We start from the raw sequence: 25,931 nt of genomic DNA on the forward strand, positions 1-25,931 counted from the left end.
ACTTCCTGAACTATCTCTGGATTGTTGTTGAGCCTAGATTGTCTTGATTTTAATAATGAAAGTTACATTATTTACCTTTGTGCAATATGTTTCATTTCTAATCATTTATTTTATTATTTTATTATTTGTTTATTAATTAACAATCAAACTAATCAAAATAAATTGACACTTAACCAGAAATATGTGTAACTAGTCATACCTATGTTTATTTTTTACATTACATTTTTCCAGATTTATAACAAAGTGGACAAAGGGACGAGTACAATGGATCCGAATAATGTTTAATAGAAAATAAAATCGAATAAAAACAGTGACCTCAGGCTATTTCCACAGAGTTTGAGTTTGCAGGTTTACTGATTCAAACAGACAAACACGGTGTTTAAAAGCCATTTGATTCTCTTTTGGTAAGAAAAGAAATACCACTTTAAAATAAAGACAGGATATAAAACCTTGTAAAACGCCTCCTGCAGTTACTGTGCTTTTTTCATGAATTACAAATTTGACAAAACAATAGACTCAGACTAACCTCAACAATATGTTTAAAAACACGGCACTTCCCAGTAACTGAATAAAATACATAAAAAATACTACACTTGCATGAATGTGGTTCAGTGCCGGTGGGCGGGGCCTGTGTTTATGAAGGCGGGGTGTATAGTGAGTGGGCGTGTCTTCACCGTGTGTCATGTCTGCTGTGTTTCTTTCTTCTGCTGCTGTTTTGTGATCGAGCGATCATCATCAGACTGCAGGTAAAACAAAAACATGATGGACACGAGAATACACAGATAAATCACGCAATGCAGCTCATAATCCTGTGATTATATTGTCTCTCTCACGCTTTGTGAACTTGAGCTGTTGTTGTTGTGTTAGCAATGCTAACTGTGCTTGTAAACTCATATCTGCGATTATTAGAGCGTTATTAAGCGTGCTGTATTTTTATAAACAATTGATTAATAAGTTAGAGAAGTAATTGGATCAAACGAGTTCCTGAATAACAAGACGACACGTGTCAGTAAAGACCTCGTTTTATTATTATTATTATTATTATTATTATTATTATTATTGATTGTTATTCAGCTAGTTTAAAGTGAATACGTGAGAAATGATGTGAGCGGTTTGTGTAATTGTGTAATAAATGAGTCCTATCTGAGCAGAAGTGAGACTAAAGCCAGTGCATGATGCTTTCATTTCTGCTATATTAAAGTCATCCTTCATCTAAACATGTTCAATCATACTCATACTTATGAATCAAACCCATGTGATTTACTTTATTTTGTAAAAGAAGAGATTCTGAAGAATGTTTTAGTGGACTTTCATTGTCTGGACAAATAGAGATATATATAGATATATGAGTGATGTAGTGAACATGTGAAGCAGATGTTTGATGTGTGATGATATTAATGCTGAAGTTATCATCATGACACGATGATGTTTTTGATCGAGTCACTCTTTCAGAAATGCTGCTTGTACAATCACATCAACATTTTACTGTTTCTTTTATTCTGTGTCAAGTCAAGGTTAGTTAGAAAACCTGGAACTCCATACAACAAAGTGTTTGTAAATGAATAATTATTTGTATATTTTGATATTAAATTTATTAAAAGGAGAAGCCTAAGAATGTGACTTGTGTTTTAATGTCTTTATAATGGACTCGCCACAGACAAACAAAGAACAACATTTTTTTTTGCATTTATGTATTAATGTTATTTAATGTTAGTTTCTGAATCAAATAAAACTTTTGTAGAATTTGACGTGGTTTAAATATAAAAGGTTGAATGTTTTGTGAACAAAGAAGCATGAATGATCAGGAAACACTAGTGTAGTGATGTGTAACTGCACGCTCTACTGCTTTACATCACTCATCTAGTGTGTGTGTGTGTGTGTGTGTGTGTGTGTGTGTGTGTGTGTGTGAGAGAGAGAGTGTGTGTGTGTGTGTGTGTGTGTGAGAGAGAGAGAGTGTGTGTGTCTCTGTGTATGTGTGTGTGTGTGTGAGTGAGAGAGAGTGTGTGTGTGTCTCTGTGTGTGTGTGTGTGTGTGTGTGTGTGTGTGTGAGAGAGAGAGTGTGTTTGTGTGTCTCTGTGTATGTGTGTGTGTGTGTCTGTGTGTGTGTGTGTGTCTGTGTTTCAGACACAGAGAGCGTGCTGTGATTGGTCAGTTCCTCCTCTGTTGGTTGGTGACGTCTCTGAGTGTTTGCTGAGGCTGTGTGTCGCTCCAGGTGGGGTCTCGGCGCTGGAGAGCTGCTCTCATGCAGCAGGAGGATCAGCATCTGGAGCGGTGGACTGTATTGTGTGTGGATGCCCCCCCCCCTCCCCTCTCTCTCTCGTCACAGATCCTGGATCAGACATGTTCGGCAGCGAGTCCTCGTGTGAGTACCCATCCTCCTCATCCTGTGTGTGTGTGTGTGTGTGTGTGTGTGAAGGCCAGGCTCTGACAGAAACACAGCTGATCGTCTGCTCTTCTCTCTCTGTTAGCTTCGCTCGGCCAGTGTGAGGCCTGCTTCACTGCACTTCTTCTGAACGCTGTTATCATCACACTGTAGCAACACTTCACGAGCGCTCCTGTAGAGATGTGTGTGTTTGTGTGTGGCTGATGCTCTGTTTTAATATGATTGAGTTGTGATTGAGAAGTAAACTAGGGTCAGACTTGTCTGAACTGTGGTCCTGATCTGAGAATCAGCACTAGTGATGAACGGAGCGCTAGCCTCATAAACATCATCCAGTGAAAGCATGGGGCTGTTTAACAGAGCACTTTTGAGTTATGTGACCCTCAAACTCAAACCAGTCGTAAGGGTCAGTATTTCCAAACTGAGATGTATACATCATCTGAAGCTGAATAAATCATCTCTCCAGTGATGTGTGGTTTGTTCGGAGGACAATATTTGTCTGAGATACAACTATTTGAAAATCTGGAATCTGAGGGAGCAAAAAAATCTAAATATTGAGAAAATCATCTTTAAAGTTGTTCAAATGAAGTTTTTAACAATGCATATTACTAATCAAAAATTAAGTTTTGATATATTTACAGTAGAACATCAACTAAATATCTTCACGGAACATGATCTTTACTTAATATCCTAATGATTTTTGTCATAAAAGAGAAATGTATAATTGTGACTCATACAGTGTTTTGTTGTGTATTTCTCCAAATATCCGTCTGTGACACTGATGACTCCTCTGTGCTGCAGGACACTGATAATACAGCATGATGAAAACACACCATCCACAGGCTTTGAACTTTATTTAAGTCTCTTCTGCTCACCAGGGCTTCATCTATTTGATCAAATACAGTCAGAATTGTGCAATATTATTACAATTTCAAATAGCTGTTTTCAAGTTAAAGTGTAATGTATTTCTGTGATGCTCCGCTGTATTTTCAGCATCATTCCTCCAGTCTTCAGTGTCACATTATCCTCAGAAATCATTCTTACTGACCGCGTGTCCTCCTGAAGTGAGCGGTGTCTGGTGTCTGGACCGGTCAGACTGTGGTCTTCATGAATGGTGTGTCTGTGCTGGAGTGGCTCTCCTCTGAATGAATGAGTGCAGCTGCGGTCAGATGCCCGCCGTGTGTTCGACGGAGAGAAACACATCCCATCATGCCTTTCCAAAACCAAGAGACTCTCTTTCATCTGCGGAACATCAGAGAAGATATTCTGAAGAATGACTCGACTGCGTTTGTCTGTACAGTGATGTCCATCAGCGTTCAGTGTTAGGACACAAAAACAGCAGTTTTCCGGAAGAAAGAAGAAAGAACAGAATAGAAGAAAGAGTGAACGATGACAGAAGGATGGGATCTTCTTCAGATGGTTATTAACACATTAATGAAAAACAATCAATCCGCTTGATCTAACGTTTATATAGGTTTAAAAAAAAAAAAAAAAAAAAAAAGAAACGTTTTGCTAGACATTGAATGCATGATTGCGGTTCTGATGACTGAGTTCTTATTTAGTACTTTTTTAAATTTTATTATTATTATTTTCAAATGAGTGATTTAGCTTCTACTTTAAACAGGTAAGCCATCATTTGTTTCATGTAATGTCAGTTTAGTTCATGTTTAGTGTGTAATGTATAGCACAAATGATTGCATATTGTTTGTAGGACAGCACTGGACAGGATGCACAATACATATGTGTTTTGACAGAGGAAAGGGTTAATGGTGAGGCGCTGTTCCCTGGTCTCACTGACTTCATGTCTTCTTTAGATCTGGACAGATTTCAGGATCACTGGTCTGCTGTGACAGGAAGTGTTCGTCTCGACAGATCAGCTGATATCCTCACAGGCCAATGGGTCTGGTACACGTGTTGTTTTCTGGCTAGTGGTATTTATTGTCATCAGTAAAACAGGAAGTGATGTGGTGAGCGTGACCTCAGCAGGCTGTGGTGAGCATTAGATGAGTGATGTGAAAGCTGATTCAGTGTTCCTGTCAGAGCTCATTTCTCATTGGTCCTGATGTCTGTCTGGTGTCTGTGGTCTGTGATGTCACTGTCTTCGGTCTAAACTCCTCTGTTTCGCCGTTTTCTCTGCAGTGAGCATGTTCCTCAACACTTTGACCCCTAAGTTTTACGTGGCGCTGACGGGCACCTCATCCCTCATCTCTGGACTCATACTGGTGAGATTGATTCACTGCTGGCAAACACTCCCACGTGAAATAATACTACAGTGTTTTTGAACTATACTATATATATATACTGTAGTACTTTATAGTAAATACTATAGTGAAGTTCTTGAATTAATGTGTTGTGGTTATCCTATAGTTACTGTGGTAATTAAACAACTATGATAATATAAACAAATTAGTTTACCCAGTACTGAACTAAGTTTTCTAGAACTAAAGAGTATATTATACTACAACACAATGCAGTTTACTGTAGTAAAAACTAAAGTATACTAATGTATTTAATAGGGCTGCATTTTGACACAAATTTGCGGACTTGATTTGGTTCACATTCACAAACTTGCACTTCAATTCAATATTGATTATTTAGGATTTATATCAGGAATAAAATCTATCTACTAATGCTGTAAAATATACATGAGAGTCCGTTGGTGCAACATTACTAAAAATTGAAGGTTAAAATTGATTGATTTGTTAAAATTACACGTTTATGAAGTAAAAAAAATAAAATAAAGTTACAATTACATAATATGTCTGTTTCAGTTGTAAACTTCACTTCATAATGGGGGCTGTCATAAAAACTTGATGGATTTATTCAAACAAAAATAAAAGATTGAAGAACAGTATATTATATTGAATATGTTATTTGGTGCGTGTATTTCTGATTAATGAGTTTATGGTCCCGAATATGTTTGTTTCTGCGGTGAAAGCGTTATATTGAGGTCTTTGCACGGCTGGAATGCTGATCGAGGGATTACATGGGACAGGATATGGATTATAAAGTTGTACTCTTTTTTTTTAACTTACCTTCGGAGTTTTAGTCATGTTTATTTTGTGCTATAACTAGTATTAAAGGAGGAGACGATCAGTTCAGTGTGACATTACAGCGATCTGTCACTTCACATTAAACGGCTCCAAAACTGCATTTATTGTTTGAATACTGCAATACATAGACATAATTTGTAATTTGAGACTTTGATTCATATTAAAAGTACCAAAGTACAATGCTTATTGTGATTTATTGGATGGGAAGTGCCCATTAATGTTTTCCATCCATTAACTGAAAACAGGCTCGACTAATCCATTCTTGGGATTTACGAATTTATATAGTTTCGTAAAAATGTGAATCGATAATATATCGAGATATCTATTTTTATTTTTATTTTTTTGACCCAGCCCTAGTATTTATTATCAGTTCACTATAGTTATCACTACAGTATGCTGTAGCATTCAATAACAAATTGTTGTAAATACTATAATATATACAGTTTGATACATTTTACTATAGTATTTTTCAAAACAACTATAGTATTATTTAATTTAGTTTAATCTCTTCCTTGTATTTTAATAACCAAATAGATTCTGTCAATAAAAGGCGCTCTGTAGGTTATATTAGTTAGAAGTTAGAAATATTAAAGACATTGAATTAGTTATTGAGAGAAGCAGCTGAATGTATTATTATTGTTCAGACCCTTGATGATGATGATGGTAATGATGATGATGGTGAGGATGATGATGATGATGGTGATTGTGGTGGTAATGATGATGATGGTGGTGATGATGATGATTATGGTGATGATGATGGTGATGATGATGGTGATGATGATGGTGATGGTAATGATGATGATGGTGGTGATGATGGTGATGATGTTGAGGATGCTGGTGATGATGGTGATGATGATGATGATGATGGTGAGGATGATGATAATGATGCTGGTGATGATGGTGAGGATGATGATGGTGATGATGATGATGATAATGATGCTGGTGATGATGGTGATGGTGATGATGGTGAGGATGATGATGATGGTGGTGATGGTGATGATGGTGAGGATGATGATGGTGGTGATGGTGAGGATGATGATGATGGTGATGGTAATGATGATGATGATGATGATGATGATGATGATGGTGATGGTGATAATGGTAATGATGATGATGGTGTTGATGGTGGTGATGGTGATGGGGATGATGGTGATGATGATGATGGTGATGATGATGATGATGATGATGATGATGATGGTGATGGTAATGATGATGATGATAAAGGGCGTGTGTCTCTGTGCTGCAGATCTTCGAGTGGTGGTACTTCAGGAAGTATGGCATGTCCTTCATCGAGCAGGTGTCTGTCAGTCATCTGCGTCCTCTGTTAGGTGGAGTTGACCACAGCTCGCCCAACAGCTCCAGCAGCAGTGATGGAGACACCGACTCCAGCCGACAGACTGTGTCAGGTCAGGAACACACGACTGGACAACACCAGCCTTACTGTCAGTTAAGAGCTCATGACATGGATTATCTATTATTTTACAAGGCATGGCAAGTTTATTAATATAGTACATTTCATACACAATGGTAAATTAAAGTACTTTACTTAAAAGAGTGTAAAATAATCATAAAAAATTATCACAACAATTAAAGAAGGAAAAAAAAAACAGTGCAATCAGTTTGGACATTTAATAAATGCACAGCTAAACAGATGAGTTTTAAGTCTAGATTTAAATGTGACTAGTGTTTTAGCACATCTGATCTCTTCTGGAAGCTGATTCCAACTGCGGGGGGGGGGGGGGGGGCATAGTAACTAAAGGAGGACTCCTCTTGTTTTGTGTGAACCCAATCAAAACATAATTTTAATATTCAAAATAAACACAAAACAGCGCGTCAGCCCCTCACGGCAACTGACGCGCACAAATAAAAGCCAAAACAAAATAATGTCCCAGGCCTGGTCCTCTCTCGTCCTTCACTATAGTCGCTCCAGTTTTATATCCTTCCATCTCCTACGTGGGACTCGATACCGGCGGTGGGGCGCAGGTGTAGCTCATCTCCAATCACTACACCTGGCCTCACTCCTCGTTCCCACGCCTCTCGGCCCCGCCCCATTCGCCACATACCCCCATCGCCCCTCGCAGGCCGGGGGGGTACCCTCGAGACTGCGCTCTACTCCCCCCCCCCCCCTTCCCTCCGGGGGGGACCGCTCAAGGGACCTGCGGGAACCTGGGGGTAGGACAGACGAGGCGAGAGAAAAGGAGATGGAAGGAGGAGCGACAGGGACGAGAGAGGGGAGAAAGGAAAAAAAAAATAAAAAATTTCGGTTCCCAGACGCACTGCTGCTCGGCCCTCCACCGGCTGGGTGATCTCCTCCGCGGTGCCCGGCGGTGGCACTGGACGGCCCTCGGCGGACGGCACGACACTCCTCCGCCGCCCAGTGGACGCCGACGGCTCCTCCGATTTTGGGCAGCGGCAGGAGTCCCCCGTTCCCTGCCCCTCCGGATTCCGTCACAGAGGCGGCAGGCTCCGGCCCCCTGGCGAACGGCGCCGACTCCTCCGCTCCCTCACGGATGGCAGCAGCCCCTCCATATCGTGGGCGGCCGGCAGCGAGCTCGCCCATCCCCGGCAACTCGCTCCAGCCCACCGCCTCGAGCGTCCATGGCGGCACATAACGTAACGATAGGAACTTCCTAATAATCCGGAAGAAGGAGACGGGAACCGGCGCACAATCAAAACATAATTTTAATATTCAAAATAAACACAAAACAGCGCGTCAGCCCCTCACGGCGACTGACGCGCACAAATAAAAGCCAAAACATAAAATAATGTCCCAGGCCTGGTCCTCTCTCGTCCTTCACTATAGTCGCTTCCAGTTTTATTTCCTTCCATCTCCTACGTGGGAATCGATACTAGCGGTGGGGCGCAGGTGCAGCTCATCTCCAATCACTACACCTGGCCTCACTCCTCGTTCCCACGCCTCTCGGCCCCGCCCCACTCGCCACACCTTGGTATTTCTTACTGACTGGTTCTAGTATAGTGAATTTCAAGTTTTGTCTTCCTCCACATCTGCTCTGCTTTTCTGCATTGTCTTTTCATAGTCTGAACTGCTGTTGATCTTCTCCAAACTGATTTCTGTCTGTTTGGTTTCTTACTGACTATTACTGGAGCAATATCATCAATAACATTCTTAACTTTTGAGTTGAAGGAATCAAGGAGAATATCAACAGAGTCTGCAGAAATGATTGGTGTTAAAAGATATAGCCTCCATAAATAGTACACTTGTGTTCTCATTTATGCATCTCCTTCTGACAGAGACAGATCTAGATTCAGTGGTAGCAGAGATCAATATATCAAAGAAAATACAGAAGTGATCAGATAGTGCTACGTCCTTAATAACAATGGATGAAATGTTTAGACCCCTACTGATGATTAGATCCAGAGTGTGTCCACCTTGGTGTGTGGGTCCATGCACATGCTGAGTCAGGTCAAAAGTGTTTAAAACCGTTATCATTTCTTTTGTAGTTTTGTTTTCTGCATTATCTATTTGAATATTAAAATCCCCTGCAATAGCAAAACAGTCAAACTCTGAGGAAATCATGGATAACATTTCTGTGACCTCTTCAACAAAGGTTGGAGAGTATTTTGGAGGCCTGTAAATAATAATAAACAGAATGCGTGGAGCACCTTTCAGCACAATCCCTAGATATTCGAAAGACAAGTACTGACCAAATGACGCTTGCATTGATAGACATCTTTAAGTAGAGCAGCTACACCTCCACCTCTCCTAACAGTCCTGCAGTCCTAATGTGTTCCTTGAGTTTGACATATAACGTTAATAAAGGTTTTGGCACAAAAATACTAAACAAAATATGTGAAAAAAGGGTTATTTTCAACCCTCTTTCTGACCCTCACACACACAAGCACACACACACACACACACACTCATGTTTGTTTTTGTGTAAAGTGTGTTCATCCCATAGGTGTAATGGTTGTTATTCTGTAGAAACTGTATATTCTATGTCCCTTCACCAACCCTACACCTAACCCTAACCCTCACAGGAAACTTTGTGCATTTTTACTTTCTCAAAAAAACTCATTCTGTATGATTTATAAGTGTTTTGAAAAATGGGGACATGGGTTATGTCCTCATAAAGCCCCTTTCACACTGCTATTCCGGCAAATACAATATATGGTAAAGTGTTCCTGCAATTGTTCCCTGGTCGCTAGATTTGGCACTTTCACACTGCCAGTGATTACCGGTATATGTGCGTGCTTTCACACAAAACCCGTGAAGATCCCGTAACGACACGTGACATCAGCGCGTGACGTGTAATGTACGAGTCGACAACGCTAGACACGTTACACTTTCACTGAAGCAAGCAAACGATCTGTGTGTCAGCGCGGAAAGTGAGGAACTAACTGATCTCTGCTTCATTACAGTTTACACATGTGTTTTCGTTGCGAACGTTGATCTTTCTTCAAAACGGCTGGTAAAAGAGTCGCGCGATAACGCGCGTCATCACTTCGACACGGAATTAGATCTGGCTTTGTTCACACAGCGCTCGTCCCGGGTCGAATCCCACAATGTTGCTTTCACACAGAAGGCGACCCGGCAATGTTCCGGTAATATTGCGGGTCCGACGTGCAGTGTGAAAGGGGCTTTGGTCACCCTCTCCTTGTAATACCTGTGTCATACCCATGTCATTATACAGAGTTGTGTCCTGTTATGTCACAAAAACGTGCCCACACTCACACGCACGCGCGCGCACACACACTCACACACACACACACAGTGGGTGGATGTCTTGCTCTGCAGGTGTGTTAATGCAAATGTTTGTGTCCAGGTGATGTCACCCTGCACCTAGGATCCAAACAAGCCGTTTTTAGAGCTTGATTAAATAAATGCTTTGTTTATAATGAGGAGGGCATTAAAGCCATGCAACTTGCAGGATGATTAGATGGAACAAAGACCTCTTATATCAGTAATAGATGTCATGACCTCTTTAACACACTGTGGTTAGCTGTTAGTCAGTCGCTTACTAGGTAAACTCAGATATAGTCTGAGATATAATGTGTATTTGCTAATGTTTTGTGTGTGTGTGTTTGTGTTTAGAGTGTAAGGTTTGGCGAAATCCTCTCAATCTTTTCAGAGGAGCTGAATATAACCGGTGAGTGAACGTCCCATCAGGGCTGATTTCTTTCTTGTTTTGATGATAATTGAGATGCAGATGTGAATGTGTTTGCCGCAGGTACACGTGGGTGACGGGAAGAGAGCCGCTCACATACTACGACATGAATCTGTCGGCACAAGATCATCAGACCTTCTTCACCTGTGATTCTGATCACCTGCGGCCTGCAGACGCCAGTAAGAGCACCGCTTTACCATCAACATCCAGAGCAGTGTCTGGAGAACCTGTTTATGAGTGTGTGTGTGTGTGTGTGTGTGTGTGTGCTGGCAGTAATGCAGAAGGCCTGGAGAGAGAGGAATCCTCAGGCTCGGATCACGGCCGCTCATGAAGCTCTGGATCTGGAGGAGTGAGTGTGTTTCTGTGCTGACAGACGTGAGCTCACTCATTCACTGATCGATGAATCCACACACATTACTTCAGACATTTCCTGTAGCTTGTGAAATATGTACATACTGTAGTAATGTTCTCTCAGCATGTTTAATTCTTGGTTGTTGTCCCGTGCTGTCAGTGTAAATGTGTTTAATGGTCAGGAGTGTTTAGTGTTGAATGTGTTGTGTGTGTTGTAGCTGTGCGACGGCGTATATTCTCCTCGCTGAGGAAGAGGCCACGACGATCGTGGAGGCAGAGAAACTCTTCAAACAGGCGCTAAAGATCGGAGAGAGCTGCTACCGACGCAGCCAACAACTACAGCATCACGGAGCACAGTATGAAGCCCAGCACAGTGAGTACACACACACACACACACACACACACACGTTTGTTATGTTTGTTTTTGTGTAAAGTGTGTTCATCCCATAGGTGTAATGGTTTTTATAATCTAGAAACTGTATATTCTATGTGTAGTTATTGTGCTGTGTAGCAATGTTTCTGATACACATCCAGTGGAGTGCAGCTGATCCTCCAGCATCTCTGTAGTTTGTCTTTCTCCTGCGACGAGCAGCACAACGTGTCAGTAGATGAGTGAATGTTAAAACAGAAGTAGCTAGTCAAAGTTACACTGAATGAAATGAATGTGCAAACGTGTGTGTGTGTTTTTCACAGGAAGAGACACAAACGTGTTAGTCTATATCAAGAGAAGACTCGCTATGTGCTCCAGAAAGCTCGGCCGCACACGGGAAGCTGTCAAGATGATGCGAGACGTGAGTGACCTTTGACTCCTGACACACAAAAGAAACAAAGCCTCATTTTTATTAGTAATGCAATCAGCAAACTGCTAGTGGTATATGAGCATGAGCGACTGTGCTGTTATTCTATAGCCCGTTGAATTATTGAGAATTGTGCACAGCTGATGATGCAGTTATGATTGAAACCATGTGCATTATCTTTCGCTAATTCAATGGCCTGACATCACTGAATTCATACGTTTTGTGCATGTAAAAAACAGTTGTGTGTAGACCATCTGTCTTATACACCTTGCTAATGAGCCGCAGAAGTTTCCAGAGCTGGAAAATATGAGCTGTTCTTGTGTTTCCTGCAGTTAATGAAGGAGTTTCCTCTGCTCAGCATGTTCAACATCCACGAGAACCTGCTGGAGTCTCTTCTGGAGCTGCAGAACTACGCCGACGTCCAGGCCGTGCTGGCCAAGTATGACGGTACGAGCACCACAGATCTATCCACACACACACACACACACACACACACACACACACACACACACAACCGCACACAATCTCTCACACACACCACACATATCCATTTACATTTAATCATTTAGCAGACGGTTTTATCCAAAGCGACTTACAAATTAGAATAATACAAGCAATCAGACCAACAAGAGAACAACAACAATATAGTGCCATGACAAGTCTCAGTTAGTCTAGTACAGAACATGTAGCTATGTATTTGAATAGAATAGAATAGAATAGAAAAGGTAATTATAGTATTAGTTGGTCAAGTGCTGGTGAAAAAAGATTATTCTTTAGATGTTTTTTGAAAATAAGTAAATTTAATTCAAGTTTATTTGTATTGCGCTTTTTACGGAACTTTACAGAAAATAACGTTTCTACAATATTTAGTAGTAGCTTATAAGTGGTGACTGTCAGTTTGTTTGCATATGACAGGATTTTTCAGAAAAATTAATACAAGACGTAGTCAACCAGATGATGAACATTATTGACAGCAATTATTATATGATGCAGTCAAACTTGTAGCAATATTTGTTAGTTCTGTTTGTTGATTCAGGGTCAGCATCATCTGGGGTCCTCTGATGGGGAGTATCATCTCTTCTCAGGTGTTCTGGATCCAGACTGGAGCTTGTGTAAATCCTAGTTACCAGGGATGTAAATCCCGTGGCAAAACAGAGAGACAAATGGAGACATAATTAGCGTAGCTGCTGTTCCAACAAAGTAAAATTAATTAGTTTAACCCAAGCTAAAGAATAAGAATGTGCATTTGTTCAAATGCAACTGCAGTCACAATTTAAGAGATACATTATTTGAATGCTTGGCGAAAGAGATGCGTTTTTAATCTAGATTTAAACAGAGAAAGTGTGTGTGAACCCTGAACATTATCAGGAAGGCTATTCCAGAGTTTGGGAGCCGAATGTGAAAAAGCTTTACCTCCTTTAGTGGACTTTGCTATCCTAGGAACTACCAAAAGTCCAGCGTTTTGTGACCTTAGGGAGCGTGATTGGTTGTAATGTGGTGGAAGGCTAGTTAGGTACGCAGGGGCTAAACATGTTTAAAAAGATAACATGTTTCGTATCTTAGCAATGTTTCTAAGATTGAAGAATGCAGTTTTTGTAACATGGGAAATATGATTTTCAAAAGACAAATTGCTGTCTAATATAACACCCAGATTTCTGACTGTAGAGGAAGTAACAGTACATCCATCTAGTTGCAAACTGTAATCTACAAGATTCTGTGTAGTGTTTTTTGTTCCAAATAATTAATATCTCTGTCTTATCCGAATTTAATAGGAGAAAATTATTGGTCATCCAATCTTGACATTTTTAACACACTCCATTATCTTAGATAATTTAGAAGTTTCATCTGGTCTCGTTGAGATATATAGCCGAGTATCATCAGCATAACAGTGGAAACTAATCCCGTATTTTCTAATAATATTTCCAAGGGGCAACATGTATATTGAAAATAGAAGGGGACCTAGGACGGATCCTTGTGGCACTCCATATTTTACTGGTGATAAATGAGATGACTCCCCATTTAAGTAAACAAAATGGAAGCTATCAGACAGGTAGGATCTAAACCGTCTTAGAGCCTGCCCTTGAATACCTGTTTAGTTTTGTAATCGATCTATGAGTATGTCATGATCTATGGTGTCGAACACAGCACTAAGATCAAGTAAAACTAGCAATGAGATGCAGCCTTGATCTGACGCAAGAAGCAGGTCATTTGTAATTTTAACAAGTGCAGTTTCAGTGCTATGGTGGGGCCTGAAACCTGACTGAAATTCTTCATACAGCTGAGTTAAGACTCCGCTGTACGAATTGAGACCGGGAGGTCATTCCACCAGCTGGGCACAGTCCAGGAAAAGGTCCCGTGAGAGTGAGCGCAAACTTCTGGAAGGCACATAAGATTGAATTAGTGAGTTTAGGTATGTTGGTGCCGTGACAGTGGTCGTCTTGTAGGCAATCATCAGTACCTTGAATTTGATGTACGCAGCTACTGGTAGCCAGTGCTACCTGATGAGGAGTGGAGTAATGTGAGCTTTTTTTGGCTCATTGAAGATAACCCTCGCTGCTGCATTCTGGATCAATTGCAGAGGCTTGATAGTACATGCAGGAAGAGCCAGGAGAGCATTACAATAGTCCAGTCCGGAGAGAACAAGAGCTTGGACAAGAAGTTGGGTGCCTTACTCTGACAGGAATGGTTGACAAACCCAGCTGTATAGAGAAGTTATGATGAAACGATGGGTTAGCTGGAACCACCAGCAGTTCTGTCTTATTAAGGTTGAGCTGGAGGTGATGGTCATTCATCCAGCTAGAAATGTCACTCAGACAGGCTGAAATGCAAGCATCTACTGTTGGGTCATCTGGTTGGAATGAGAAGTAGAGTTGGGTGTCATCAGCGTAGCAGTGATAAGAAAAGCCATGCTTCTGAATGACAGATCTTAATGATGTCATGTAGATGGAGAAGAGAAGTGGTCCAAGTACTGAGCCTTGAGGAACCCCAGTAGCAAGAAGTTGAGACTTAGAAACTTCACCACTCCAAGACACCCTGAAGGATCTATCTGAGAGGTAGGACTTAAACCACAGGAGTGCAATTCCAGAAATGCCCATCTTTCTGAGGGTGAACAGAAGAATCTGGTGATTAACAGTGTCAAAACCAGTACACAGGTCCAGTAAGATGAGTACCGAGGATTTTGAAGCTGCTCTTGCTAGTCGGAGGGCTTCAGTAACCGAGAGCAGGGCAGTCTCAGTTGAGTGGATGCTTTTGAAGCCAGATTGGTTGCTGTCCAGGAGGTACATAGAAGGAACATAGAGAGCTGGTTGAACAGCTCACTCAAGTGTCTTTGCAATACATGGAAGAAAGGAGACCGGTCTGTAGTTTTCTAAAAGTGCTGGATTTAGAGATGGTTTCTTCAGCAGTGGGCTTACCCGAGCCTGCTTAAATGCTGAGGGAAATGTTCCAGAGTGAAGAGAGGAGTTGACAATGTGAGTAAGCGAAGGTATGACTGAAGAAGAGATCTCTTGAAGGATGTGAGTGGGGATCAGATCAAGTGGACAAGTAGTAGGATGATTGGACAGGATAATTTTGGAAACGTCCATCTCTGAGAGTGGAGAGAAGGAGGAGAGAGAGTGTTCATTGGTCATTGTGAAATTAGCATCAGTCTGCGGTGTGGAGGATTGGTCACTGATGATTTTTGCCTTATTTGTGAAGAAAACTGCAAAGTCATTGGCTGTAAGAGTTGATGAAGGAGGAGGGGGAGGAGGACAGAGAAGAAAAGAGGAAGTAGAGATTTGAAAGTACATATTGAGTACAATTGACCTAAATTAGTATTTGAGAACAAGCTGTATAAAAAGTAAAGAATGGGATGAAAAGCAATACTCAAGTGCCTTGTCGTCGTCCTTACTCATTGGAGTCGTGCAGGTAGAGTCGATGCTCTTTACACTCGTCGGTCAAGGGCTACCACAATGAAACAAACCAATTTTATACTTGTCTGAGGATTTGTTATTGAAGTCAGCTGGCCACGCCTAACTAAGGGCTTCCAAACAGGTAAATAAGTACTTTCACTGGCTTTGGCCATGCCTTACTATTTAGCAAACAGTATCATGATTATGGTTAAATATGATAAAAGATATCTAATATAAACAAATTACATTTATTTTCAAATTAAATATCACAACACACATTTATCATTCAGTTAATTGTTTTTATGAAAATGTAAGCACAACTTATTTAGATTTATGGAGTAAAAATGCATGGCTGCTTTATTTTGGTGTTTATTTGTATACTTTGACCATCTCAGCAGGCTTTAATTTTTTGTCTCTAGATGTTTGTGTCGCTAAGGTTAAATTAAGTCTTACTTTGGTCTGTGCCATGGAAGTGATCTGTTTAATCTGCTAAACTTTAAAGTGAATGTAAAGATGCAAAACTATAATAACCTTGCTTCCTCTGTTACAAACAGTGTCAGCTGATTTAAAATATTGGGATAAAACATGAAGAGATGAGATGTATGATGAAACATTTATCTCTATCATTTAACTTATAAAATTGCTTTCCGTCTTCGAGGACTTCATATTGTCTTAATTTTAATGCACTGAATGACATTTAAGGTATAATTTGTACGTTGTGAATTATTGGTGCTAATAATCCCTCCGAACGCCACAGCCCTAGTTTGAGCAGAAGAGCCGTCTGGGAGGAGTGTACAGCACTTGTGTTCCTATCATCAGACACTCTTGTTTGTTCTCATCCACAGACATTAGTTTGCCAAAGTCTGCAACTATCTGCTACACAGCAGCACTGCTGAAGGCCAGAGCTGTGTCTGACAAGTGAGTCTCTATCAACACATTCTCAATATTAATAAATAACTGTGAGTACATCAACTTATTCTACTAACCCTAACCTAAGAGTCTAATCGGAGTTAGTTGAGATGTAGTTACAAAGTCACTTATGGTGTTAGTAGAATGACTACAGTGGACTATTAAAATAAAATGTAATGACAGCCACTGTCTAATTGAATATATTTCAACAACAATTAGACATTTAATGCATACTTGAGGCTCCGATGAGACTCCGTGGGATGGTCGATTGAGTGATGGCACCCTTTGGTTTGTCAAGTGGGCGCCCTCCTTCCTTTGTGTTTTGCTGATAGGTCCACGACACCTCCAGAGGGTTCAGCAGTGAATGCCAGCATCCCAGGTTAACTCCCTAGGTGCCATCAACTCACGTGAAGACCCAGGCGGAGCCTTTTTTATCTTCACCCATAGCCACTGGCAGTCTTTGACTGCCTGCCAGTGAGCCTTTCCTCGCACTCCCATCTCCCTGAATAGCCTGGATGATGAGGTGGCTACGGACCCTCTGCAGCCTACTTCCACTGGGAGTATTTTCACATTCCAGCCTTGTTGTTGCGCATCGGTTGCAAGTTCAGCATACCTCAACTTTTTCCGTTCATAGGCCTCCTCCACTGCACCCTCCCAGGGATCAGTGAGTTTCGATTATGTAGTCAAGCTGGAGTGAAGCTGACCACAGAATAAGGTCTGGTCGCAGGTTGGTGGCTGCGATTTTCAAGCTTGTCCGTCGACTTTCCAACACTGCTGCAAGACACTTTAGCACCTGGTTGTGCCGCCAGGTGTAATGGCCTTGGGTGAGGCAGGTCTTGCATCCCACTAAGATATGTGTTGCAAGACTTGGGAATAAAGGGCACGTGGGGTCTTTGGCATGCCATTGTGTTAGGTTTGCGTGAGAAGGTAGGACACCTGAATGCCTCCATCTCCCACAGCTCTTTCCAGATCTTCCTCTTCTCCACTCCTTCCCATGCCATCCACTGCCCTTGCTTTGCCTGTGCCACAGCTTGGGTGCAGCTTCTTGTTTCCTCCTCCCAACGCACCTCCTGGACCACCATCTTGCGTCTCTGAGATGGAGAGGCCTTGTTCCACACTGGTGTACTGGCCCCAAGTCCAAGTTCCTTACATATGAGCTGACCAGTCTCTCCAGCTTCTCCACCTTCAAGAGCGGGACTTCATAGAGGGTTAGTGGCCACAGGAGATGTGGAAGTAGTCCATACTGCATGCACCAGAGCTTCAGCTTGACAGGAAGCAGGGTTCTGTCAGTGTTCTCCAGGCCACTGGCTACCTCCTTCCTAAGCTTCTCTACTTGCTCTTTGTCTTCAAGGGAGGCATCATACCACCGACCTAGGCTCTTTACTGGCTTCTCGGAGAAAGGATGGGTTCCTCGCCAGTGTAAAAGCGGTGGTCTGACAGCTTCCCCTTGAAGATGGAGATGCTTCTGGACTTGCTCAGGCTGGATCTTCATGCGAGCCCGCTCAGTGTTTTCCTGGAGCTTTCTTAATAGTCGTACAGTGCAAACCTTGGTCGTGGTGAGAGTTGTGAGGTCATCCATGTAGGCTCTGACCGGTGGCAGCCTCAGCCCAGGTCTTATTTGCTGTCCGCCATCTGTCCATCTAGAGGCCCAAATGATGACCTCCATGGCCAGGGTGAAGGCCTGTGGGGAGATGGTGCAGCCTGCCATGATTCCCACTTCCAGGTCTTTCCCAGCTGTTTTGTACTCTGCTGTTGTCACACAGAGTTGGAGGTCCTGGAAGTAGGCCTTGACAAGAGTTGTGAGAGCTACTGGGACTCTAAAGTAGTCAAAGGCTCTCCACAGGAGGTTGTGAGGGACTGAGCCAATGGCATTCGCAAGATCCAGGAACACCACATGAAGATCTGTTCCCTCCTTTTTGGTGACCTGGATCTGATGCCAGATGACACTAGCATGTTCTAAACAACCGGAGAAGCCTGAAATGCCTATTTTCTGGATTGACGTGTCAATCAAGTTGTTTCTTTGCAGGTATCCTGCCAGCCTGTGAGGGACCATGCTGAAAAAGATTTTTTCCTCTACGTTTAGAAGGCTGATCTGTCGGAAATGCCCGATGACGAGTCCTTTTCCTTGGGGATAAGGATCCCTCCGGCTCTCCGCCAGGATTTTGGTATCTCCTTCTTTTGCCATACAACTCTCATCAGTTTCCAGAGGAATAGCAGGACATCTGGAGCATTTTGTAGAGTCTATATGGAACTCCATTGGGACCTGGAGATGATGCGGCTCTTGCTCTACACACGGTTTGTTCTACCCCACTCCACGTGGGTGGATTGTTATCCAGCTCATGCTCTGGTGGGTTGACTGGTGGCATGTCAGGTGGGAGTATAACTTTTTCCTGGTGTTTTTCAGATGTTCTTCCAGGTCGGCATTTAACACTGAGAGAATTCCGCTCTTCTTCTTTGTGAATAGACTCTTCACAAATTTGAAGGGACCTTTGTAGAAGCATGATCTTGTTTGCTCATTCCTTCTGCCCTTCCTCAGGATGTTTTCAGCTCTCCTCAGTGTTGGACTTGGTGGGGATTGAAGGAGTAGCTCATTTGCCTTCAACCACTCCAAATCGTTCCACTCTGTAGGCATAGATAAGATTGCCCATCCTATCCAACTTTTTCATGGCTGTGCCTCTGATCCCTCCCAGCATGTTGCAGAGATCGGTGTTGGCCTCCTTCCACATCGTCTTGTTGCACTTGACTAATGACCTTCACCCCTGGGTCTTCTTCTCTGCTGTTGGTCGTGATGGGTTGGGTTCAGGTTGCCCTCTTGTGCAATGTTGTTCCTCGTCTAGGGCAGGGGTGTCGATGTCCTGCAGACTGTGGTATGTGTCCTGCCACTGAACTTCTGTCAACTGACTCGGCCTGTTTCTCAAAAAATAGCTGTCGATGTGACTTCCCTGTTGACCCTTCTTTAGGCACCCTTTTTTGTACTGGTGTATTTTCAGGCCTTGGGTGGAAGTAACCTTTGTCCAACCACAAATGCAGTTCTTGAGCTTATGTCCTGCTGTAGCTATCAGAGCCTCCGTTATGCTGATCATCAGTCTCGTAATCTGTTCCATTCCAGTGTTCATTACCGGGTAATCCACAGATGAGCCATCTTCCGCCCCTGCTCTCGTTGGCTCAGGCTCAATTATTATATATAAAATAAATAGTAATTAAAAATAAATTGTTAACTGTATTCTTATAGTAATATAAAAGGGCTCCCTATAGTTAGAACATAAATTGAGGTAGATTTTTATCCCTAAGAGAATTTTAGGTATAATTGAATTTATTTAAAAAACGAGCAATTTGTTTGGTAAATCATTGTTCATTAAAAAAAGCACGCCGAACCGTCATGTTATTGTATGGCTACAGCTCTAAACAGTGTCTGGTGTGGCTCGTCTGCAGGTTTTCTCCAGAGGCGGCGTCTCGCAGAGGTTTGAGCACAGCAGAAATGAACGCAGTAGAAGCCATACACAGAGCGGTGGAGTTCAACCCACACGTACCAAAAGTGAGCATCATCATCATCTTCATCATCCTCCTGCTCCTCCTGCTCAGCCGTAACCTGCCTCTCGTTCTCTCCGCAGTACCTCTTAGAGATGAAGAGCTTGATTCTGCCTCCGGAGCACATCCTGAAGCGTGGAGACAGTGAAGCCATCGCCTACACCTTCTTCCACCTGCAGCACTGGAAGCGTGTGGAGGGAGCTCTCAACCTGCTGCACTGCACCTGGGAGGGAAGTGAGTGAGAGACCATCAGCTCTGAAAAACATCAGAGACGCCACACTTCTGTCTGATTTATTATTCTGCCGTGTTAAGGCAGTCCACAGCATTGCATGGTACTGTGTTATGATCAAATATGTCCCTGCAGCACAGAAACAGTCATTAGTAGCACAGGTATATTTGGAGCAATAGACAACAATACATTGTATGGGTCAAAATTATACATTTCTCTTTTATGCCAAAAATCATTAGGATATTAAGTAAAGATCATGCTCCATGAAGATAGTTTGTACATTTCCTACCATTAATATATCAGAACTTCATTTATGATTAGTAATATGCATTGTTAAGAACTTTATTTGGACAAATTTAAAGGTGATTTTCTCAATATTTAGATTTTTTTGCACCCTCAGATTCCAGATTTAAAAAAAAAATAAAAAAAATAAATAAATATATATATATATATATATATATATATATATATATATATATATATATATATATATATATATACACACACACACACACACACACACACATTAATAAATAATAGTTGCATCTCTGCCAGCTATTTTCCTATCCTGGATAATAGTATAGTTTAAATATGAAGATCATATAAACCATCTGGCCGTTGAGATTTGCTGTATTGTATGCTGTGTGAGTGTATGTTATGTATGTGGATAAAATAGGGTATATTTATAGTAGTTTCATGTTGGGGTTTATTCATTTTGCAATGATATGGAAATCTGTAAGGTTTGTTGATAACAGTTTGGTGTAGTCGAGTCACATTTATGTCTGTAGCACTTTATATGCTACGGAAAGTTATTTTTCTAAGTGTAATTACTGTGCGTCGCCTTCATCATGGTATTCATTATTAATAAATGCCTTTATTTCTTATGACTTTTAAGAAGCAAACTTTTTTAAATATAAAAGTTTAAAGTGTTCTAGTGAATATCAGAAAAACAGAATTTTTCAGCTCATTCTTTGTGTTGAAAGCTGATTGTGGATGGCCTGATGCTTCAGCTTTCAGGATGATCCCGTATCCTCTGGAGAAAGGCCACCTCTTCTATCCGTATCCAGTCTGTACAGAGACAGCGGACAGAGAACTGCTACCAAGTAAGAGATTTTCCTGCACCTCTCCTGTAGATGAAGCTTGGGCTTGTTTCTGTCATCTGCAGCATCCAGATATTAGTATATTAGGCCTTTCAGTACAGTTATACAAATGTTCAGCTGCTGATTCTGGTGTCAGATCTCTCCTGATTGTGAACAAGTAAAGGTCAGAAAAAGGTCAGTAATATCTCCAGATGAACTCTTTCTGGACTGAAGCAGCTCAGCTTTACTTGATTCTCCATCAATCATGTTTTAGAGTCTCAAATCTGATCCTCAGGATCTTCTGAGGAGCGTTTGTTTCCAGAAGCTTTACTTTCACTGTTCCTCAGCGGAGGAATGATCTTCACAAGCCTCCAGAACATCTCACATCTTCTGAGGAGCCTTGATTTCTCCAGCTCTCCATCACTGTGTTATATGTGCGGATCATCTACATCTCATCTCACTGACACACATCACTGCAAAGATAGACTGACTGAAGATTGAGATGCTACTCTCTGACTATTGTCTGGTATATCAGGCCAGTGTTGGGTGTAACTAATTATTGAGTAATTACTTACTGTAGTTTAATATCTTTTCCCTTAAAAAAAATAAAATAGGGAATTAATTTGTATTAGAATGTAATACTGTGTGTAGACTGTAGAACAGTTATGTACTATACAGTAGTGGATTTAACGTCAAACCTTTAAATGCATACTTTAAATACTTTGGTGAGTTAATAAGAATACTGGTAACACTTTAGTGTCCAGTCCTTACTATTAACATGAATATTACTGGATATTGGCTGTTAATTAATACTTAAAAAGCACATATTAATTAATACTGCAAGACCTTATTCTAAATTCTAAATCCTACCCAATTCTTAAAAGCAGTAATTAGGAATATATTGATGCAATAGTAATGGTTAATGATTAGTTAATTGTGGGAATTGGAATGTAATCTAAAGAGTGACCAGAATAGTATATGTAGTAACTAAAAGAGCCATTTCATATCTATCCTCGTATCATTAACTTGTTAAGGCTGATATAAGATGTAGAATACTTTTTGGAGAGAGTGATTTGTACAGTAATCTAATCACACTGTTAACTAGTAATTAATCACTTTTTTTAGAGTAACTTACTGAACACTGTGTCAGGCATCACAGGGTTAAAAGAGTGCTTGAGTAATTCCTGACGCCAGTCTCCAAACCCATCTGCTGTTATTTTAATATCCAGCACAGCTGTCAAGCCCAAAGTAATAAACATACACAACATGAAGCTGTGTGATCACTGAGGCGCTTCTCTTCTGGAGCAGCAGTAGTTAACCCTGACTGTGTGTGTGTGTGTGTGTGTGTGTGTGTGTCAGCAGTGTTTCACGAGGTGTCAGTGTATCCCAAGAAGGAGCTGCCGTTCTTCATCCTGTTCACGGCGGGTCTCTGCTCGTTCACAGCGATGCTGGCGCTCCTCACGCATCAGTTCCCGGAGCTCATGGGAGTGTTTGCTAAAGCCGTGAGTATCACACAGACAAACACACCACCGTGGAAGACTTTCATTTTCATCAGCATCTATTGAGTCTCATCAGCTCTGATGAAGAATCATTTGAAAAACACTGACATGCAGGGATTGGCCAAACATCAGGTTTTTTAAAGATAACTCATCATGCTCATATTTGTGTTTGAAATGTACATTCTTCACGTAGTGCTGAAAGATTCATCTTTAGAAAATATGACCAGGTTTATCTCTAACATTGCGTTTTCATAGAGACTAGTGTCTAATTTCTGCTGAAACGTAATCAGCTGGTGGTGGCACATCTTACCCCATTGCCTTATAGTTTGTTATACTGTGAAACTGTTTTTCAGAAAAGAATTAGCTATAAAATGCACATGTAGCCAGATTAAAAATAATCAAAGGTAGTCCATCATACTTGAACAAATCGACTAAAGCCTTGAGTTCTCGTTCTCGACTGAATTCTCTGGACGTCTCCATATTAAACCGGTTCATCTCTTCACTTTCACAGTTTGATCAGTGTTGTAGTCTTAACCTCTGAATGGATTTGTATTAGATCACTGCATGTTTCTGCTCGCTGAAGATGAATCCCTCACTAGCAGTGTTGGGGAAAGCTGCTTTTAAAAGTAACGCATTACAATATTGTGTTAATCCCTAAAGAAGTAACAAATTGTGCTATTAGTTACTTTTTATGAAAAGTAATGTGTTACATTACCTTTTCTCTTCTTGTTTGTTTTTATTATAACAAAAAAAGTTATCTTGTGATTATATATGTTACTATTTTTGGCAAATTGACTTCTGTATAGTAGAGGTTATGCTGCTGATCTGGTTTACATGAAGAATTGGATGCAAGAGAAGACAGTTTAACACTCTAAAGGAATAAAATAAATAAATAAAACATGTTATTTTTGCTCATTAGTAAGGTTGAATTGGATCATCGAAGGTTAACAGCAAAGACACTGGTTAATAATATGTGATTAAATACATGATATTTGTGTTATTTAACATATTTAATTATTTTGTATTGTTTTTGAGGAACACTGAGTGTGTTTTGTTCAGTGAGATGAGTAACCACACGTTTATATTTAGTCCAGAACTACAGTAAGATCATGTTCACACACAACACTCTGATGTTACTCCTGATGTCTGTCTCCATGGCAACACCAGAGCTGTCACTCAACACATGGAAACAAAGTTACTGGAGTTATTTACTTGAAAAAGTAACTCGGATATTTACCTCTAAATGAAACCGTAATGTTACCTTACTAGTTACTTGGGTAAAGTAACTCATGTTAACTGTAATGTGTTACCCCCAACATGCTAATTTGTAGCAAAATGTATTTTTGTTTGTTTTTATATGAATCTTTTCATTATGTTTTTGTCTATTTTGTCTGAGATGAGTATTCAGACTGCAGATATCTCACTTGTTTGTGTCTCGTCCATCAGTTCCTGAGCACCCTGTTCGCTCCGCTGAGCTTCATCATGGAGAAGGTGGAGAGTATTCTTCCCTCGAGTCTGTGGCACCAGCTCACGCGGATCTGATCTCACGGACATGCATTATTATTGACTGAGGTGCCAAGTTCTTCAGAAGTGCCCAGAAGACAGAAACACAACCACATCAAACGCTGAAGGAATTGATTTCCCTCTCAATCTCCTGTAAATCTTTCTGTTGAAAACTTTTAGACAACATGGGTATATAAAGAAAAAATAAATCAATTTCTGTACTACTGCAAAACAGACGTCTCCATTTTTGAAGTCCATACGAGACAATCATCTTCTCCGATGTGACGTTCTCTGTTATCAAATTGGAAAAATTGTCTAAAAAAGCAGCATAATGTCATTGTTTGATTTGCAAGATTTTTACTTATTTTTTATTATTTGGTTTATTATTAAGAGATCATGAAATGTGTAATCTGAACACTGGGTGTCGCTATCACACCCCAATCACAAAGCATCATGTGGCTTATCAGTGAATGCTGTTCACATGGAAGCAACACTAGGCTACAAAAACAAAAAGATAACCTCATTTATAAACAGGGTTGCTAGGTCTGCATTACAAAACCCGCCCAATCGCATTCAGGGGGCGAGGTGTTATCGCTACCTTTATTTATTTTATTATTTTGTTATTATTATGTTTTGCAGTCTATGAATTCTCGAATTCTTATGACTAAAAAAACCTGGGGCAACAGTATAAAAGTAGCATAATTTAGCCGGAAAATCGACACCAATTTTCAGATGTATAATTAATGCTCTTTGAAGAAGACATGAAGAGTCACCATGTCAGTGTCTAGCACTTTTTTTCTTTTACTGTAGGAAATGTTAACTTCATGTGAGAGGTGAGTCTTCTGCTTCATGAGAGTTGTGATGGTCACAGCAGATTGATGTAGTTTGCAGCTGATTTCAGCAGAAGAACAGACAGAGTGACGGTGCTGAAGCTGGGGAACAATTGTCTGTATAAGAAGGGGGGAAGAGAAGCGCGAGAAATTCAGGAAATCACAGGTTCGAATCCACGCTGTCACATAAAGTTATGCGTGTATTTGTTAAAAATTGTGAATCGATTGTTTTGTTTCCAAGTTTGATTTTAAAAGTAATGTATTTGAATTTAATTATTGTTTCGTTTCTAAGATTGATTTTTATTTTATCCTCATTATCATTATCATTTGTCCAAGTGCATTTATTAAGGCAATCATTTCCTGTGGCAGTGGGGACAAAATAACCTTATTACGGCATTCACACTTTATTGTATCATATGCACTGGTGCAGCTGGTAGAACTGGCGCAGACTCCACCAGTGCCCAGTGTCCGGGCTCCTTCACCTCCACCAGTGCCAGTGCGTCAGTGTAGGCCAGCCCTGTTGGATGAGTTGCTACCTTTTGGCCTGTCTCAGCAGAGTGAGATCCCCTGCATCCCACTCAAAAATACAGGATGACAGCCTTGCCATAAAAGTAGGGTACAACTGGTGGGCGTCAGTGGTGCACCCTACTGCCAGACGTCACATAAAATGCCAAATGTCTAGGCGGACGATGACATCTGGCCAGCCGCTGAACCGCCTCTTCAATTTAGTCTCTCCCACTTTCTTGCAACAATCACA

The 25,931-nt window shown here is 41.0% G+C and overlaps 1 protein-coding gene across 3 annotated transcripts; it reads left to right on the plus strand.

Annotated features, from left to right (window-relative positions):
- Positions 1-621: 621 nt before the first annotated feature.
- Positions 622-24,576, plus strand: LOC127977703 (suppressor of tumorigenicity 7 protein homolog). Of its 3 annotated transcripts, none has more exons than XM_052582713.1 (16): positions 622-746; positions 2,213-2,362; positions 4,520-4,602; positions 6,680-6,839; positions 10,487-10,541; positions 10,623-10,738; positions 10,833-10,908; positions 11,129-11,283; positions 11,604-11,701; positions 12,040-12,154; positions 16,443-16,515; positions 19,939-20,041; positions 20,118-20,268; positions 21,274-21,366; positions 22,702-22,844; positions 24,288-24,576. In XM_052582713.1, the coding sequence occupies exons 2-16, from the start codon at positions 2,341-2,343 to the stop codon at positions 24,381-24,383; spliced, it is 1,539 nt and encodes a 512-aa protein (XP_052438673.1). In that variant the 5' UTR covers positions 622-746; positions 2,213-2,340; the 3' UTR covers positions 24,384-24,576. The 3 variants fall into 3 exon arrangements, with proteins under 3 accessions (XP_052438673.1, XP_052438674.1, XP_052438675.1); XM_052582714.1 differs by having other exon boundaries at positions 22,705-22,844; XM_052582715.1 differs by lacking the exon at positions 622-746 and adding an exon at positions 3,374-4,372 and having other exon boundaries at positions 2,217-2,362.
- The last annotated feature ends 1,355 nt before the right edge of the window (positions 24,577-25,931 follow it).

The sequence above is a fragment of the Carassius gibelio genome, chromosome B18 (assembly GCF_023724105.1).
Source record: "Carassius gibelio isolate Cgi1373 ecotype wild population from Czech Republic chromosome B18, carGib1.2-hapl.c, whole genome shotgun sequence".
In the NCBI taxonomy this organism is placed as follows: Eukaryota; Metazoa; Chordata; class Actinopteri; order Cypriniformes; family Cyprinidae; genus Carassius; species Carassius gibelio.

Bases quoted from the DNA above. Each gene is read 5' to 3' on its own strand.
- LOC127977703 (XM_052582713.1), top strand. From the start codon at position 2,341: ATGTTCGGCAGCGAGTCCTCGT. The intron at 20,042-20,117 runs GTGAGCATCATC...TTCTCTCCGCAG, and splicing joins TCAACCCACACGTACCAAAA to TACCTCTTAGAGATGAAGAG. The intron at 21,367-22,701 runs GTAAGAGATTTT...TGTGTGTGTCAG, and splicing joins GGACAGAGAACTGCTACCAA to CAGTGTTTCACGAGGTGTCA.